We start from the raw sequence: 20,940 nt of genomic DNA on the forward strand, positions 1-20,940 counted from the left end.
CTGTTTTAGTCCAACATGTAAAGTGAATTTTGCATCCTATGACCCTAATCTTTAGAAACTAAATGTCAAGATAAGAAATAGCATTAAAATATTAACAATGTTGTTCAATATTGCTACAATGAAAATATTTTGTGTAGAAACAAATTTAACTCAGAAAATGCTAGTAAATTTCACAAAATAGTTACAAAAATGACAAGCAACATTAAATTAAACAAAGAATTCTGAAGTAAAAAGACTGAAATAGTATTTTCTCATAAAACAATCAAATAATAAGTTTTTACAGTGTATGTCAAAAAAATATACTGTATATATTTCAAAAGAAAATGAAAATTAAACGCTGTTAAGTTGATCAGATTGATAATTGTAAATCAAGCCTTTAATGACCTTCACCGCTGTCTTATTTAATGTGTGGGCGACTGAAGGATCAGTGTCTGTGCCTCCAGCATGTTCCCTTGAAAAGCTGTTTGCGTCAGTGGTGACATTCCATTAGCACGCATTCATATCGTATTATTCTATTACAAAGGTGGATGTAGAAATCTAACATTCACAACAGGCCTTGGATTTCTTTAGAAGGCCTGAGCTCAGAGTGAAATGCTTTTGTAGAAGAGAGCATGTCAGGTGGAAGAAAAATATCTACAAAGCACGACTGTAGTTCCTTTCAACACTCCCGTTCAATTTAAAGTTGGGCCGTTTCTGCACCAGTAAGCTTTCTGCCCAGGGGATACTGAGCAAACCAAGACAACCATTCTACCATCTATTTTTAACTGTGATCAATTATGAAAAAAAAAGTTCCAACAATAATTACAGTAACATGTAAGATGTGCAACACTTTCCATTGTGCGCAGCGGCGTTATAAAGCAGCACTTCAGCAAGACGAGAAAAACACATTTAGAGAAATAAAACCCTGTCCATACGTCACAGCTCGTGTCTGCGGTGCACTTACAGTAATCATTTGGCTGTGATGTATGCGGGGTCCTGCTGTACGATCTGATGGTGTGTTGTGAATGGACATTCAGAGTGCTTAATATTGCTGTGGAAAGGAGTTAGACTCATTACAGCTGAAAGAGAGACCATCCATCCATCTACAGCACTGCTGATCTGTCCTAAACTGTTCATTCCATATCTGCTTACAGAACAGATGCATTCTCGCGTTCTGCTCGTATTACTGGAGATGTGCACACACTAACACTTAGAAAAAAGAAATACCAAAAAGTGGCATGGTAATGACTTCTTTTATCCAGGTAAATTTTAAAGCAGCAAGTTTCTGAAACTATGACAAATGCAACAGTATACAGGAAATTGCACGGAAATTTCAGGTGAAAATGCAATAAAACACTAAAGGAGATTTGCCTGAAGAGAACACTGAAAATATAAACAGAAACTGCAAGACTTAAGAAAAATCTGTAAAAATAAGGGCCAATGTACTGTGCTAATATGAAAGAATTTTCAGTATTGAATACAGAGTAATTCTGTATTAACATCTTTTACCCATACTCTACTTTAGAACTGAAGAAAATGTAAGCTGAAAAGAAAAGTTACTGGTAATTTTTCCATCTAGACATTCATTTTGTTTCTACAATTTTTTTTTTAAAGTGAACATGGAAGAGATCGGAAAATATACATTTCGACTGAGATTTTTTTTTTTTTTTTTTTTTATGTACTATAATAATTTTTCATTTGCCATAAACACCAACTGACAGTAATATTTGGCAAGATAAATGATCGGTATTAAAGTCAATATTATTTTGACCACCAGAGCTGTTGTTAACTAAAACTGAAACTACTAAAAATCACTTTGAATAAATGAAATAAAGCTGAAAGAAAACTTAAATATTACATTTATTAAACATAACAAATATATATAAAATATATACAAATGCTGCCTTGGCAACTAACTGAAAACAGTAGAATAAGTTTAAGGGCTAAAATAAATTAAACATTTAAAAAAAAAAATGCAATAAAAAGCACATAACAAATGTAAAAACAAAATGTAATTACTTAAACTTAGTGCTTAAATTTAAGTACTAAAATGACAAACTAAAATATTTAAACAATTATAAAAAAAATACTAGAAATTACTATTTCTAAAATGTAAACTAAAATTTAAATAAACTGAAAATGTAAAAATAATAGCTGAGCACTGTTTTTCCTATTCAACTATGTGTCATCATGGTAAAAAAATGAAAATCACTATATGTCATCATTATAAATATTTGTAAGGATAGGCATATCTACAGGCCTAAAACATGCTCGATTCTTTGCACTGGCAGATAGACAACATGGACATGAGCGTCCCAGCTGGTGGTCTCATTGAAATTCTCCAGGAGCGTATTTATAGAGGCTTGAGGTCCCTGCTACATCACCCCGGGCCAGGAAACCATGCGTGGCTGCGGCCTGACTCTCCCCATCTGCTCCATCAACACACACACACACACACACACACACACACACACTATATGAGCTTACGAGATGCTACGTCAGCTCTGCTCTCTGATTCACTCAACATCACTTCTGTCTGACACGACTGAGAGCGCATGGGCCAGAAAACAAACCCATTAGAGGGAGAAAGAGAGTTAAAGAAGACCCAGATGTTTTTACTGCAACAAAAAGTAGCAATACTAACTTTACCACTTTTTATTAGTTCAGCTGATTATATGATAGTGTAGCTTTTCCACAAGCTCATTTTCCAGACTACACACCAAACTTTAGGCTCCTCAAAGATCATTTCAGTCAACAGCTCTTAAAAGAACCATTTTTTCTAAGCGTAAAGAACATTTTAACAATCTAAAGAACCTTTCTCCACTATAAAGAACATTTCAGGGAATGAATGTTAAAGGTTCTTTATGGAACCATCGGTTCCAAAAAAATAACTTTTATTTTTAAGAGTGTAGTAATGGTTTATCAGGATAAAATCTACATTTGTGAATTTCACTTCATATCACATGGGCCTAAGAGTAATATTAGCGCAAAGGATGGCAGATCTTTGGAAAACAGGGCTCTGAGAGGTTTGTGATGTACATCTTATCGCTGACTAACCTTATCTACTGATTTGAAAATGTCCTTGAGTTCCTGCATTGCCACCGCAAAAAGCCAAGTGTCTCAGCAACTGCCGAGTATAACCACAGGTTACCCGAGGGCATTACGCTAAACTTGCATCAAAAAGATAAACAAAACTCCTTGGTTCTCTAGGACGATTTTTCTTAGTAAAACAAAAAAAGCCACATACTTTTCTGCAGTGTGGTTTTGAGCATCTTGGGAGATAAAATCTCTGCTGAAACCTAATGACGGAGTGTAAACACATCACACTGGCTCTCAGTAATGGGGTCTGACCACAGAGAAGGAAACGAGAAACAGAAGAGAACAGCTATCAATGCTAAACAGCGATCACATCGGCTTTCTGAGGCCAATCTCATTCACCCCCGATACGCCCACCGAAATCACACACTAACCCATCTGAGACAGCATGTGCCTGGCAGCCATAAGGCGCGCAAACTCACACGTCTGCAAAATACTCCGATAATTAGCCTCATTCATCTGCCGCATGTAAAGGACAGTTAACGTGAAACGGTGATGCAGTGTCCTGCAGTGTGCCATGCTAGCATTCACCTAAAACTACTTTACATAGATGTTACGAATCTATTTAGAATGATTCTTTTGTATAGGCTGAATCATTCAATGAATCCTATTCAACGAATGAGTACATAAAATAGAATATTTCTAAGAACAATTTTGTCAAAAATACAAAAAATCAGACAGTACCTACAGTAACCTCATATCATTTAAAACCTTGCATTAAAACGTACATATAAGATTTATATATATATATATATATATATATATATATATATATATATATATATATATATATATATATATATATATATAATGTTACACTATTAGACAAACGTTTGTAATGTTACACAAGCTTTCTATAGCTTTCTTGTAACTATGGTAGAAACAGGATCCTGTCAACCAAAATTACAATCATCCAGTGGATAACTGCAACAATCAATCCTGTAATTGGTAATGGATTGGATTCTTCGTAAATAATTTCCGCTGCTGGTATTACTAGTTGTCTGAAGGGATATCACAGATAAGAAGCTCTTTAAAAATCAATATCGAGGTCTGGATAATCAGTGTGCTTCACATGAGAAATGAACATTTCGTGGGTCAGAGTTTGACCTACATGGGACGTCACACAAGAGGGTCATGGGATCACAAAGCTACAAGGTAAAAACAACAAGAAAGAACATCAATAAGCTACGAAAGACTGATTGTTTTGAAATGGCGACATTTCCATTTCTGCTACACAAAGTCCAGAGAGAAAAATGCAATGAGATACACTACTGTTCAAAAGTCTGTGGTCAGTAATTTTTTTTTTCTTAAAGAAATGAATCATTCTCATCTATTAAAGATCATGAAATTGACCAAAAGTGACATTTACAATGTTACAGCAGGTTTCTATTTGAAATAAATGTTGTTCCTTTGAACTTTTTATTCATCAAAGAATACTGAGAAAAACGGTTTCCACAAAAAATAATAAGCAGTACATCTGTTTTCAACATTGATAATAATAATAAATATTTCTTGAGGAGTAAATCAGCATATTCTAATAATTTCTGAAGGATCACGTGACACTGAAGACTGGAATAATTATTCTGGGAATTTTGGATTTTTTTTTCCCTACATAAATGACCACAATAATCTCACATCACTTCTACAGTTTTAGAAGAAAAATAAATAAATAATAATAATCTAAAAAAAAAATTCAAATTGTGCTCAAATTTGCCTCAAATTCTTACAAGACTAAATGATCTGATCTACACTTCTAGAGTGGGTTATCAACAGAAATTTTGATTCAAAAATGTTACTTCAGCTTTCATATCCATTGCATGAAATTCCGAGATAATACTGTGACAAAACAGCTTTGGGAGAGGTGTGAGATATGACAGATAACAGCCTGGAACATCTCGTGACAGGTGGAGGAACACATGCTCTATATATGGCTGTGACCATCAGCGGCAAACAGCTTCATAACATCCATCCAGCGAGAGCAGAGAGTGAGACAGACAGAAAAGAGAGCTGGTCTTTCTCAACGCAGAGCGTGGTATGTGGGATAGATAGAGACATCTGCTCTCTTTCATGCTCAGAAAGCGCAACTGATTCCCTGAAAGGATGATGGGAGTTTGTTTGTGGAACACACTAATGGCAGAGAGCTCTTCCTTAAGCTAGAAACTACTCCTCTCCACCCTCAGGTGCTTAAGATCTTTTCATAGGACATGCAGTACCCCCTCTAATGTGTTTGACAGAGGAAATTTATATTGCTCAGAGGTTACTCTCTCATGGATCAGGGAAAAATAAAACCGTTGACATATGGAAAGAGATATAAAAATAAATGTGGATAGCAACTCAGATCATTTGACTTTTGGAAGAACTTGATGAAAAATGTTTGAGTTCATACTGAGATCTCTGACTTGAAACTCTAGAACAGATTTCTCTATCACCTGTAGAATAGGATTTCTGGTGTTTAAAAAACAACATATAATAAAGAGATTTAATAGCTTTTTGCTTTTCTTTCCTTAAATAAAGGTGTTTGATTTATACTGAATATTTTCACTGAGAAACTGCTGGTAAATTTTACATATAATTACAAAGAAAAAGAAAGTAACACATAGAACAAGTTCTTTTTCTTTTTTCTTTTCCTGTACTAAAAAACATGCTGCAGGATTTAAGCTACTTTAAAAAAAATTCACTGAGAAATTAGAGAGTAGATTTCACAATTACACAGAAAGAGCAAGTAACATTCTTTTTTTTTTCTGTACTGGAAAAAAAGGTGTATGATTTAAACGGTTAACACTGAGAAACAAAATATTATTCACAAATAATTATGAAGAAACAGCAAGTAACACATTGAATTAAACATAAAATTTTAAAGTTTTACAGGAAAAATCTATATTTATAGTAGATTTGGAAATTTCACCATTAAAGAACAAATCTGAGCACAGTTTGAGACACTGTTGAGATCTTTTTTTTTTTTTTTTTTTTTTGATAGGAAATACTTGGGACATTGGAGTGGAGAAACATTTGAGGAGGACACCTGACCATTTATTCTCCATTATATCTTCATTGTGGATTCTAGAAGAAACAACTGAGATATTAAAGAGAATTCATCTGTGGTTTTCTTTCTAATAAGAAAGAGAGACAAATTCACATACAGGAACTGCGTTGGCAACTGGAAATTCATCCTTCTAGAAAAGTAGTCCCAAACCAAAATAAAGATTTCAAACATATGTACAGCTCAAATAACACTCTTAAAAAACATATCAGCTTCAAATTTCAAAACTTTTTATCCTTATTAACGTCAAGTCTTAAAATAAAATAGTTCACCCAAAAATACCATTTTGTAGTCATTTACTCACTCTCATGTCAGTCCAAAAATGTGTGACTTATGTTTTTCCAATGTATAGACAATAAACACATTTCTCAAAACATCTTATTTTATGTTCCAAAGAAGAAGAAAAAATGTCAAACAGTTTTGAAATGACATATGGGTGAGCAAATGGTGTCAATTTTTTCATCATCTTTTTAAAATTCATTACAATAAAACTCAAAGTGTGCATAAAGCTCTTCTCTGGCACAGGATCCTTCTCAGTTTCATTCATTCACCTCATCTGTGTTATTTGCCAAGTAATCTCAGACGGCGTTTACAGAAGCTTCATGAATAAACCCACAGCAGTCCTGCAGTTGTCTCTCAGTCTCTGTGTGCGGGGGACATCCCTCTCTCTCTCTGTCCCCCCCCGCAGGTCTTCCTGTCTCACACATCACCCACAGCATTGATCAAACAAAGTTGCCATGGCGACGCAGCCTCACAGAGCACCGGGCTTGTGGAAAGGGATATTCCATCTAAGAGAAACTTCAATTATGATTTATCTCTTCTGTTCTTCCCTGTACCTCTCTTGCTCGCTCTTTCTCTGCAGCCACCAAAATTTATGAAGCCAATGATGGGCATGGTCATACAGCAGAGGCTGCATCTTCAAATTAAAAAAAGAACTGTGAAAAATATAGATTCAGTGAAGTTTATCTTTGCATATTAATTTTTCTCGTTTATTCAAAAATCAAAACAGACAAGCACAGATATTTCAGATACAAACTTTTTTTTTTTTTAATGGAACGTACAATGACTTTATGTAATTATGAATCTATGTTAGATTAAAAAAGACTATATAACAATATTGGGTCATGCATTATCTCAAAAAAGAAAAAGAAAGGACGAGAGAAAAAAGGAAACATTACTGCACAAATAGTTTTTTCCTTTTTTTTCTTTTCTCCACGTTGTCATTATTTTCATGATATTTATGCAGGAAAATTCTACTTGCTTAACTGATATGAAATTAAAATTATTACTTATATTTTTGTCATTTCATTTGAGGTGAAATTACCACATTCGTGACAATTCTTGTGCAATTCAACACATACAACACAAAAATATATAAGAGAGAGATTCCACTTTTTAAATTTACTAAATTCAATAACAGCAACATCACGCTCACTACACAAAAATGGGAATGAGAAGAGTTTCCCGGCCACATCGAAGGCATCTCTGAGGCCCTTATGGAGTCAGACTGAAGCGGAAAGAACACAGTGTGACTGAATCCGTTCTGGTTTTGGCAGATAGCTCTGTCCGTTAGTAATAGGTCAGTACAGGGAAACAACCATTCTTTGAGGGAAGACTTTGGCTTGAAGAATTTGCATTTTGGTGACATTATCTTAAGTCTTTTGCACAATGATTAACATGAAAACACACAATTCAGAAAACCTCCATTCAAAACTCTTTCTATAAAGAAGAACACATTGTCAATTAAATGCCTCAGTGTGACGTTTCTCTAAAATGCAATCGCTGCAATTCAGCAACCAGCAGAAGTTGGCAGCCACACCTTGCCTCCTCCAATGAAGCGCAGCACAGGCTTCAAAGCCATGTGAGAATGAGCAAAAGCACAGGAACAAAGGGATGCTTGCGCCGAACCCCTGGTGTGAGAGTGAACTCTAGCTTGCTGATTTGCTGAGTGTGTATTTGTGCTGGCAGTGGAAGAGGCTCGTGCTGTAGATCCCTGGAGTGAGACGATGGCCTCGCTCTCCTCAACACTTTAAACTGCATAAAACACACCATTCAGCCTCGTGCCCTGAGGTCCTTCAGATGTTTACGGTAAAGTGAAGGACCACCGACACCACTTTTAATGCTAGAGCTGGATCTTGAGCGGAGATCTGTCAATGTCTCTCAAAACCTTCCCACTTCTCGAAAGACGCAAGAACAAAACATGATTGTTACTAGATAAACTGGCAAAATTAATAGTCAACTGATATGGGATTTTTCAACGACAGAGACTAATATCTATAGGTCAGGTATACACACTTTATATTAAAAATATTTTAAAAATGATTACAAATATTGTAGTATCGATACAACCTTTGCAATTCAAAATAGATTTAAAAAGAGACAATTAGATCATTTAAAACAATATATAAATCACCAGTTCATCACCAAACATGAACTAAATAAAAGAATCTTAATACAAACACTAAATATATATATAAATTTCTAACCTGTTTATTAAGACAAAAGACACAAATGAGTAAGCAATAACTAAATTTCCTCACACCTGTAACAAACACATTAGGCTCCACATATTCTGTGGACCAAATGGCCATGGCAAAAATTCATGGAAATTTGAATGGTGCATCTTAAGAGAAATACCAATTTAATCACTGAAATTTAAATTACATATGTACATACATATATAAACATTTTTATTATTCTGCAGGGATCGATAACTTCGCAATTCAAAATGCAACTAACAGTGATGCAATGTGTGTAAATTTCGCACAGTTAATTGCGATTGGACATCTTTTTTGCATTTATTGGCATACTGAACTCTGATTGGTCCTTTCTTACACAGCCGCCACTAAACAAGACGCGTGCTGAATGTCATGGCAACGGCTGCGGCATTTCATTAAAACAGAAGCCAAGCCACCTCGCAGCCGCTCACATACACATTTTCTATCTATTCCTGCCTCGCAAGCACTGCTATTTCCTTCAGCAAATGCCATTATAGTGACTTGTGATGTGTTACAAACTCACCCGATGGAGCTGAGCGCCTGTTCCAGGAGCTCCGTCTGCAGAATATTCTGCGGCGGCGTGAAAGCCCCATTAAAATGAGATAAAACCGAGCTACAGAACTGACGCAATGTCTCAAACTGCATTTTCCCTCTTCCTCTCCGTTATCCTGCGTATATTCCCTCTTTCCCTCAGACGAAACTCCTCCAGCGCTCCTCGCTCCGGACGCGCCGCATCTCCAGCGCAACATAAACACGATTCAACTTCCCGATGTATTCTGATCCCGGAGAAGAGCGCGTCTGGATGAGGAGAGCGGACCGACACCGACTCTCCCGGTCATTATGATCCGAACTTATAGAGAAAGCGAACGCGCAGCGTTTTCCTAAACGCACCTGAGATCCCTCCCGCTTTTATTTATCCACAAGTAATCGCGATAAACATCCTTGCAGGCGCCGGATTCAAGAGAGCCTAGGCTCAGGGTTCTCTCTCCCATCCAGCAGCCATCCGCTCTCACGAGCACCAGAGCAGCACTACACATCCTCTCGCAGCATTACAGCGCATGTGGCGTGAGGAGGAGGGGAGCTTTCTTTCTCCCACATCATTAAGGGTTTTCTGTGGAGAGAGATGCTCTGCACTAAAAGACAACTATTGTGTGTGGATACTTGATGACCTGAAGGAATAAGAGAGCTAGAAGAACAGAAAACGCTCTCTTGTGGAGTGCACTGCCCTGAGGACACAAGGAAAAAGAGGGCTTTTTAACATGCATTCTGACCTAAAAAAAATTCTATATGCATTTAAAAGCGAAGCTGGGCCCTTAGAAATTACACTCTATTATGAGAGACATGTTAAAGCCATTAGCAGGATGAGGCAACCTACAGTACAAAATCAAGGCCGTGTAGTTCTCTTAATGTGTTTACTGTACATGCATTTGGAAGTACATTATTGCCTTTCAGTATAAAATAGAACAGAACAGAACAGAACAGAACAGAAAAATTTTATTTTAAAAGGCAATTGTATTTTTTTTTTTGTAAAACATAGTACTTTTTTTAGGAAAAAAAAGAACAATGGTATGGTGGATGGATAAATTGACTGCAAAATGTGAATAGTACATAGAGATATACAGATACTGTAGAATGATGAATAGATAGATAGAACATCTGATATGATGATAGAACAATCAACAGACATAAAGACTAACCATAATCGAATGATAGAATGATAGAACGATAGATAGATAGATAGATAGATAGATAGATAGATAGATAGATAGATAGATAGATAGATAGATAGATAGATAATCTTATATAATGATAGAACAATCACCAGACAGAAAGACAGACAGAATGATCGAATGATAGATAGAATGATCCAACGTTAAATGGATGGACAGATGGATGGATAGATAGAATGATCGAACAATGGATGGATGGATGGATGGATGGATGGATGGATGGATGGATAGATAGATAGATAGATAGATGAAAAAAATAAAAAAGGTATTCATGAAAAAAATCTCTCAAAATATATATATATATATATATATATATATATATATATATATATATATATATATATATATATATATGTATATATATACACACACACACACACACACACACACATACACACACATAGATAGATGCCCTTGCTAAAGCTCAACTGGACCAGTTGTTTAGAGATCAGCGTTTAAGTCTTTAGTGTTGAATGGTCTAGAGAGCAGGCAGGTGTGAGATCAGAATGCTGATATTGAATTCCTGCAGGTGCATCTTTCATTCTCTTAATAACTCTCTCAAGACAAAACCTCCATTTCACAACATCAGCTCCCACAGCGCTAAACCAAGAGCATGAAACCTGATTACATCATACTTAAAGTGAAACTTGTGCGGACCCCTTGAACAAACGACACAATACGCATGTCTGTCTATATTGCAGTACCTGCTGTGACAATAGAAGATCAGCTCTCTCAACCCTACAAATGACTCATGCATTTTCTCGAACTAATTTCAACACTAAAACAACCACTGTTGTCTGTGGTTCAACTTAGGTGTCACGTTGCATCTAGCTCCAATAAAAACACTAATGGGTTTTATAGATGAAGAGGGAGGAGATAGAAACACACAAAAAAACGGCGAAACCCAGAGAAACATAACAGCTGTAATTAAATCCAAATCCCAGTGTAATTATTATTGTTTCATCTAGCAGTTTCACCCACACTCGCGCCGCGTCTGAGCGTTCTCTCCAATGACACCTCCGAGACCAAGACAAATTAGGCTCTTCCCACATTATTTCAGGATATAAATAGGCTGTCAGCACTTTTTCAGGAGAGGAGAATCAGAGTTAATTTAAACATTCTTTAAGATTAATGGAAGTTCTTTTCAGTGATTTCCTGAGCTCTATTCCTGGGCATCAAACTATTTAACACATTCTCCTGGTGAATAGTCAGGCCGTTCTTATCCACTTTGGCAGCAGTTAACCCTAAAACAACCCTGACACTTTCCATAAACAGAACTAGGGCCTGAAATCGTAAAAAAAAATATATATATATATATATATATATATATATATATATATATATATATATATATATATATATATATAGTATATTTATTATATTTTCTCAACACAGAGACACTCAAGGTGCTTAACCTTCATAAAATGTTAAGTGTTAACCTTGGGAGGTCAAACTAAATATTGCATGAGCCGTTTTATTTTCTATTCATTTTATATGAGCTTTGCAACCCTTTATGAGTTTTGCAACTGTTTACAGTTTAACCCCTGGATTTTTGTGATTACTCCAGCAATAATGAAAACAATTCAACAATTCAATTCATCACAATTAAGTAAAAAAAAATAACTTAAATTTCTTCAGTGGAAGCTTGTTTCCATCACTGAAATAATAAAAAAAAAATAATACAATTTTTTTTTTAACTAATCACCATCTTAATTTTCATCTCAAAATTCTGAATTTAGTTTCTTCCCAATTGCAAGTTTAAATCTCGCAATTCAAAATTTTTTTTCTCAGAATTGCCAGTTTATATTGTAAGAAAATAGTCATCCTTTTTTCCTCATAAATGGACTTATAACACGCAATTGTGATAAATAAATTCTGACCTTTTTCTCATAATTGTGAGTTTATAAACGCAATTGTAAGAAAAAGATCAGAATTGCAAGAAAAAAGTCAGAATTGTGATCTTTTTTTATATATACTTTTTTATTTTTTGTTCAGTGGTAAAGACATACTTCAATACATTTCTGCCTCAGAGCACAAAAAATAAATAAATAAAAAGTTAATTACAATTGTATATTTTACATTGTGCGTTTAAATTTTATAATGTGACCTCATCTTATTTTAACTCACAGTTGTATTTATCTTACAATTACCTTTCCTTAATTTTAGACAGTAAGAGAAATATGACTATTTTCCAAACAACAAAAAATCATACAGTCATCATGCCTGTCAAGTCTCATAAAACTAGTCAATATGTGTGCTAATTTCTGGTCTTAGCCATATTTAAAGGAACAACATTTCAACCAAAAATGAAAATAGGCTAAAAGTTTACCCTCAGGACAAATAAGATGTAGATGAGTTTGTTTCATCATCAGCACATATCTGAAGAAATTTAGCATTACAGCACTTGCTCACCAGCAGATCCTCTGCAGTGAATGGGTGCCGTCAGAATTAGAGTCCAAAACAGCTGATAAAAACATCACAATAATCCACAAGTAATCCACACCACTCCAGTCCATCAATGAATGTATTGTGAAGCGAAAAGCTGCATGTTTGTAAGAAACATTTTGCCAGTTTGTAACATCAAGTAGATGTTTGCAAAGCATTTATAGAGACGGAGGAATTAACAAAATTCCTCATATGGAATAAATGTTGAAAGCAGCTGCTTGCTTTCAAAAATACAGTAGCCTACTTGTGTAAAGTCAGAAACACTCTCTGTTACACAACACTGAACAAATCAGACACTGCCTCGCTACCATATGGCAAGCACATTTTTAACATCTAACCTTTTGGGGGTAACACGTTAAACCAGACAGAAAGTGCAAATGAGCATTTAAAGTTTTCATGACAGAACACGGCATACAAACTGATCTGATCGAAAAGAACAACACTGTTGTGAGAGTAGCTTTTTATACATTTCACAGCAGAGAGGCGCACAATTTGTTCTACGGAAAATGTCAGACTGCATCCGTGAAAGCAGCTTAGAGCTCACCTGCTGTCCTGAGCCATTCACGGACATCTGCCAGGTAAAGAAGCCAGGGATGGGTAAAAAAAAAAATAAAAAATTGTAAATATTTTTGGTTTTGAGCAAGTTTTGTAAAGGTCAAGGGATTGATTCAGAGTTAAAACACAAACTGATAAACTGTTTAAAAGTTAGGGTTAAAATAAATAAATAAATAAATAAATAAATAAATAAATAAATAAGTAAGTAAATACAGGGTGTCCACAAAAATATTAAAAACAGAACAACTTTTCAATATTGATAATAGATAGTGGACACGGGTGACACTGGATCATGTGACACTGAAAATTCTGCTTTTCCATCACAGGAATAGGTAGTTTTTAAAATATAATAAAACAGAAAACCTTTATTTTAAATAGTAATGTTATTTTAAAGTATTACTGTTTTTACTGTATATTTTAGCAAATAAATTAGCATAAGATAATTTTCTTAACATTAAAACAAACAAGTAATAATTAATTCAATAATATATAAAAAAATCACACCAACCTCAAACTTTTGAATGGTAAGTGTAAACACTGAAGGGAATATAAGGTACATTTTAAACTTGACACACTGTCTTAAAAACAACAAACATCCTACACATATACACAGACTAACACTTAAGTGATGACAGAACTCGTTCCAGTACATCCATACACTAAAAGACATTTGTCATTCACATGTGCTCACGTCAACACAACACAACACGCACACTAACGGCAGGTGAGATCAGCACCATCCCTGTGGCACACGGCCCAACATTCCTCTCCTCCGCAGGTATTCAGGAACGGAAAATCAAACCAACACACAGCGGTCGCCACGGATTCAGGGGAGCAGGCATCTGTTTCTACAGAGACATCTCTCTAGGACTGACCCCTGACCCCATGATATGGCCATCCCAGCAAAAGACAGAGAGAATATGATACAAGGGCTCAGAGAGACACTGCCTCTGTGTGGTAAACGATGGAATAGCACTCACTGCTCACACTCAATTAGAATCTCCCTGTAGATTAGGGGCGTAATGTTTGATAAATGTGTTATGACTGCCTGCATTTGTTCAAGAGCAGGTTTCACCATAAATTACGGATTCTTATTTACCTGTCTAACATGTTTAGTACCAAATTAGCAATGGTAAACGGAGGAAAAACAGATGGACCTGAACGAATGCATTGTGTACTCCAGCTGTTGTTATCCCAGCTTCAGTTTCACATGGTCTATGTATGCATGTGTGGTTTAAACCAGATACCTTTCATACATGTACCGTAAAAGCCAAAGGGTTCACTAAAAGACTATTTCCTAAATGACAATTAAACTTCACTCAGTTATTTAATTTTACTGAAACTTAAAGGTTTATTTCACCTCCAGAATGAAAATGTCCTGATAATTTACTCACCCCCAGGTCATGTCAGCGGAAGTTAGAGAAAACAGCTTGTAATGTTTTAAATATAGATATTTTTCTTACAAAAATGCATTGTTTCGCTACAGGAGACCTTTATTCACCCTCCGTAGCCATGCGAGGCACTGTTTATTATGGATAGATTCACTTTACTGGACGTCTTTTGGAAAATTATAAAGAAGAAAGTATATACACCTAGGATGCCTTAAGGCTGAATAAATCATTGGCTAATTTTAATTTTGGGGTGAACTAACCCTTTAATATAATTAGTTGAGTTCACATAACTTTTTCCTATGAAGTGGAATGGTTTAAATTAATATTAATGTAAAATGAACTAATTTCATTTTCAGTTCAATTTCAGATTTAAATTTTAATTACTAATAAATATATCTGAAATCATATATTAAACATCCCATAGTAACATTCTTGAAACTAGCCAAACCATCAAAGCAACCATCTATAAATGTCCTAACAACCACCCAGAACACCTTAGCAACTTCTTAGCAACACCCTTGGAACCACCCAGAAAACCCAAGCAACTCCCTAGCAGCAATGTAGCAATCATTTAGGCCAGCAACCACACGAATACCCTAGCAACCATTTAAGAATGTATTCGAAAACATCCAGAGCATTCTAGAAAGCACTTAGTAACAACCTAGTAACTACCCAGTAACTACAAACTACCTCTCACCTGTTGCTCAGAGGGTCGTTGGGCTTTAGACTGGAGTTGTTGTTGAGGGATGCCTGGCGAGGGAGTCCTGGAGCTCGGCTGCGGGCCTCTGAAGGCCCCTGGTACAGCAGTGGGGCTTCCTGAAGTTTGGCCTTCTTTTCCTGCGGAGCCTCTTCGTGGCGTCGGCGAGGGTCACTCGCACCCGAGGGCAGGGAGCCCCCTGGGCCGCTGTAGAACCAGGCCCCTGACTTGGTGAGGATTTCTTGTTGTTTTCGGCACAGGTTGCATACCCACATCACCTGATGGTGAGAGAACAGGAAGTTAGAATCACAGGAGAACACATGACCCCAAATGAGATGAATGAAAACTTGCTGTTGTGGGAGAAGCGATTTGTAGTCTTAAATGAGTCATTTGTGTGTCAACTGTGAAGCCAAAAACAGATTGAATAATGGGATATTTGTCCAGAACCTCGTGCGCAGGTCCCACAACAAACAGGTTCGGAAACAGTGATGCTGGTGCAGCTGACAAACAAAACTGTCAAAATTCATGTGAGAGGAAATGAACAATGCAAAGTTCAGGCTCAACCAATGGCATGAGTTTGGGGGCGGAGCCACCTAGTTTGTCTGACTTTAAGTTTGTTCTGGTTTCATTGTCCTGAAGTCAATGTTTTTTTTTTTTTTTTAATGGGTTAAGTGCTTGAAATAAGGTCTATGGTTAACACAAACACATATTTTCATGTTTTATTCTATGACATAAAAAACACCTGTAACAATACCCTTGCAGTGTTGCCAAGTCCACAGTTTTCCTGCAGAATTTGGCTACATTTATACTGTTGCTGCCGGTTGTAGATCACTGACAAGCTACACAATATCACGTTCATTATCGAAGGCGATTCATCTGCGATAATGAACGCGATATTGCGTAGCTTGTCAGTGATCTACGGCTCAGTCTATTAAATGCCGCTCCATTTGAAAGCAGGTGATGGCGATTTAGCGGTAATCAGGGAACCGGCTTTACTGACGAAATGTGCGTGACAATTGCATGCAATATATCTCCCAGCCCTAATACAGTATCATAAGACCTAATAAGAAAACTCATCTACTCACTTGTCCACTCATTTTGAAACTACTCTAACTGAAAATTTATGAGAACATTTTTAATAAAAACTAATTTAAGAGTTGTCTGAAGCTTAATGGTGATGACGTTAAAGTGATGAGTAGTTAGTCTGCCTACTTTTATCTTTTTACTATTGGCGATTGTATTTAGACTCCAAAGGTTGTATTAAATGATAGCAAAATGTTTAAGATTCAAACTTTTGTTAGTCACAGAGCTTATTTTCTGTATTAATTCAAAAGCCAATGGAAAAATCCTATTGGTTTTTGGCGAGGGAACCAGGGTGATGCTAACTTCTGGGTTGGCCTAAAAAAATACGTCATCCCTGCAGATGTGGAGCAGGGTGGGAATGGTGGTAGGCATTTAGAAACCTGTTTGGAAACAATCAGTAGTGATTTTTGCACCAAGCATCACTATTATTGCTGTACTCAGGTCTTTACAACCTCTCAAATCTTCTGCTTTCAACACTCCTGAACATCTCTTGAAGTCCCACCAACACTGAGGGCACGGCAAGCTGACCTTGTTATCTGCCAGGCAGAAATGCACTTAGCAGGTGGTTGGCATCAAAGCTGTCATCCAGTTTGCTGGTGGTAATTAAACATGCTCCGAGTCTCACCCGCACACACAGGCTTTCATCCATCCAGCCTGAATACATAATGCCACAACAGCTCCCGGAAATGATGCATCTCACAGAAGTAATGAACTGGGAAATTCAAATTATTCTACAATATTCCAAAACAAAGTGAAGGACTGTTCCATACATACATAAAGCTGGTAATATAACACAAATATAACAAACTGCACTGTATGAACTACTGAAAGGCTTTTTTGGAAGCCAACAGCCCCTGGTCAGCGTTCATTCGCTTTGATTTTATAGAAAGAGCAGCTCTTCAGAAGAAATTGAGCCTCACAATAAATTAAGATGACAAAATTTTTCCTGTGATATCCAAACAAAAGATCCTACAATATATTCAAAACCAATAACTGCTATGAAACTTGAAAAGTTGTGTATGAGCTGCCCTATCAAGTGAAAAGGCCATATCTTTCAAGTGGTTTTGATAAGATCACAGTGAGCAATTGCACTCCGAACGGATCTGAGACGTACCGGAGATGGATGTGAGAGTTATTGTGATGAATATTTGGTCAGTCAGTGATAGACAAACGAAAAGATGTGTGCGGTGAAAAATTGATAAAGTGTTGAGTGAGCTGTCATTGGTGTCAAATGGCAGGGGACCTTTCTGGGTGAATCTCATGAAGCCTGTCAAGAATATGCCCAGGTCATGTTTCACCCCAAAATCAAAAGAGCAAAAAAATGCATATTTTAATATTTTAATTATAAAATTATATTTTCCGAAAATAAAATCTATTTTTAAAACATCTATCTATCTATCTATCTATCTATCTATCTATCTATCTATCTATCTATCTATCTATCTATCTATCTATCTATCTATCTATCTATCTATCTATCTATCTATCTATCTATCTATCATGCATAATAGCCAATAATGCTCACAATGCTTTTTTTTGAATGAATGAATTAAAAATAAATACATTTTATATTTAAAAAAAATTAATCAATGCAAGTTTTGATGATAGTAAAACACAAGATTTGATTCATCTGACTACCTTTGTGAGGTACTGTATGTAAAACATAAACATCAATATGAAACTTGTATATGACTCTATCAGACGGCATAACCAGCGAGGCCGTCCTGGGCCGCTGAATATTTTACAGATTTTTGATAAAAGTAAGGAAGTTCATGATGAGGGGAGCTTTATCATTCACCAGCTAAAACACAGCCTGCAGGTGGAACATGAATATTTAATGCGCTTCTATATTTAGAGCCCAGCAGCTCGTAATAGACTGGATGCATATTCATAGGTTTTATTTTCTCTCAACTTAAAAAGGACCAGTTAAACAAAGTGTTAATTATGCAGCGACAGAATCAAAAATAGACAGATCTCTAAGAGGAAAAGAACATACTGTATGCAGATCAGTCCTCTACGGGTATGTCACATTATCAAAACTATTATTAGCTGAAATATTGTGCAAATTAAGGTCCAATAAGATTTTATAATTCAAGCTGCTGTTTACATTAAGAGATCCATAAATATTAAGCTGTAATTAAAAAAGGTGACAGTGAATCATGTTCTTATTTTCTAGACTTGTTCTTTTAATGTCAAACAGTTTTCCAAATTGCAATATGCAGCTTTTTCCATTGCCTGAATCTCAATAACACAATAAAAGCTTAATGCTAATCACTGTAGCCATGCTTACCCATGTCTGCTGCGTATTGTTTGGTCCAAATGGATAACTGAACTGAATTTAACACTCACGGACAGCTCCACACGGTTTCATATGCCAAAGTCCAGCGTAAAAGGTGACCTTTCAGAGTTGGGGATCAAATGCTCCTTCTGCTGTCAAGATTGTGCTTCAGTCGAGATTTTGCAGGAAAAAAGCTAAGAAGATTAATCCTGAGATCGATCCAAGTTGTCAAAATTAATATGCTGCAAAATAAAAGCAATTGCTCATGGAGGTAGATGATATAGAGCGATCGGAGCGGCACATAATCATGTTTTTGCCACCAAGCATCACTAACACGGGTCTCATTACCGATGCATGTGAGCGCGCAGCTCCACCGGGGCTGAGGCTGACTCATTACACATGCACAACCCTCACTAACTCTCTTCAAAGGACGCTGATGAAGACAGAAACACTAAGTCAATGAATTTGCAACACCTGAAAGTTTCTGACAAGCCAAACATGTCAATCTCCGTAATATTCAACTTAATTAAGCCACAAAATAAACATTCTGTAAAATAAGTACAATGAACTACAACAAAAGCACATTTTATAATACCCAAAAATCAAATCACCAGGTCTGTCAAAATATTGTTCGTTAAAATATTACAACTAATAACACTCATAGGCATAAATCACTTCACTGAATACTTGTTGGCTAAGAAATAAATAATTATTACTGTACTATGTATCCGTATACAAATCACATCATTCGTCTATCTATCATGCATATTGATGTCTGTCAAAAATAACATGCACAATACATAGCAGAGGTCCAGGGAGTACACACATTTCCTGAAAAAAACCCAGACTACTGGATGTTTTGACTACGTCATCGCCTTCTGAGGAGGAGAAAATAGCGGCCTGAGCAGCTTAAACATGCTGTCTGTCAGAGACTGTAACGTACCTGATACATACATAACACATGAGAGTATGAAATCACTGAAAGTGATTTTTATAAAATGTAGTTCGATGTAGTTCTCAGTTATTTGAAAGATTAATGTAGTTCTCAGTTGTTTGAAAGATTAAGGCAATAATCAAAGTTAAATAAAGTGTTGTTTAATTTTCCAATAAAATATATATACTGTATTTTTAAGTGATTTGTTACATTTAATTACCCATTTGCAGATTTTGTGCCGTATGAACTCAATCATTGGCCATGTGTTTATTTATTAAGATTTCTTAATATTAATTAAACTTAAAAACTATGCTGTGGGTGTGGCTTGGCGGATGATGAGCACACTTAGGTATTTTTTTCCTGAGTACATCCCACCTGTTCTCCCTACCATTTCATGTCACCTTCCTACTATAAATGAAGTCAAATAAAACCTAGTCATATATGGGAGACCAGGACTACTTGTCAAGCTTTATAGTCCAAGGTTTATTTTTCACCATAAAACCCCACAGATGTAGTCACAAAAGAAGTTCATATGGTTAATGACTTGCATGTGTGTTATTCCGAGAATTCTAAAACCATTTTGACAGCTTTTGCCTGAGGAATATTCTAAAACTTAAGTTTATTTACTGAAAACCCTTCATTGCAACATTACACATACAATACCGTTTGAGGATGGTGCCATTTTTTAAATGTTTTTGAAACTTTATTTGACCAAAAATGCTGTAAAAATTTTAAGACAGGCCATGTAGACTACACTTCTGCTGCTTGGTTTTGTTTTGAGAGCCTGATAATCATGGTGACAATAACTGTCACTGTACAGAAAAGAAATGTGTGACGGAAAAGATTTCCTGTTTGCGTTCCACTGAAAAAGGTTTGGAATGACATGAGAATGAGTAAATCATACAATAATTACAATTTGGGGTTAACTATTCTTTTAAATCTTGCACTAATCATTAAAGAAACTAAACATAGATCCAGACAGCAGTCAGTAGCTACCACTAGCTTCAGTGTCAGTGAAAAGCGTAAAAGGCTTTTTTCCATCAGCATTTTCTTCTCTTCCCCAAACACTGACAGCTGTGGTGAAAGAGATCCTGTTCGAGACAGCATCAATATTTACAGGTGCCGGTGTCTCGTGCGGCGATGGGAGCTGTCGGACATCACACACTGGAACATGATAGCACAGCTGAGTCCAGCTCTGGCGACAAACATGAGGC

At 36.1% G+C, this 20,940-nt stretch overlaps 1 protein-coding gene across 20 annotated transcripts in view; it reads right to left on the bottom strand.

Moving 5' to 3' along the window:
* Nucleotides 1–20,940, bottom strand: part of LOC109088439 (regulating synaptic membrane exocytosis protein 2-like) — a 150,735-nt gene that overhangs the window by 96,086 nt on the left and 33,709 nt on the right. For 18 of the 20 annotated variants that reach the window (XM_042741618.1, XM_042741615.1, XM_042741604.1 and 15 more), the window contains one exon: nucleotides 15,432–15,709. In XM_042741618.1, the coding sequence (XP_042597552.1) occupies nucleotides 15,432–15,709 (278 nt within the window). Of the gene's footprint in view, nucleotides 1–9,136; nucleotides 9,694–15,431; nucleotides 15,710–18,804; nucleotides 19,103–20,940 lie in introns of those variants that run through there. The other 2 variants (XM_042741623.1, XM_042741624.1) reach the window with 2 other exon arrangements.

This window comes from Cyprinus carpio, chromosome B16 (assembly GCF_018340385.1).
Source record: "Cyprinus carpio isolate SPL01 chromosome B16, ASM1834038v1, whole genome shotgun sequence".
NCBI lineage: Eukaryota > Metazoa > Chordata > Actinopteri > Cypriniformes > Cyprinidae > Cyprinus > Cyprinus carpio.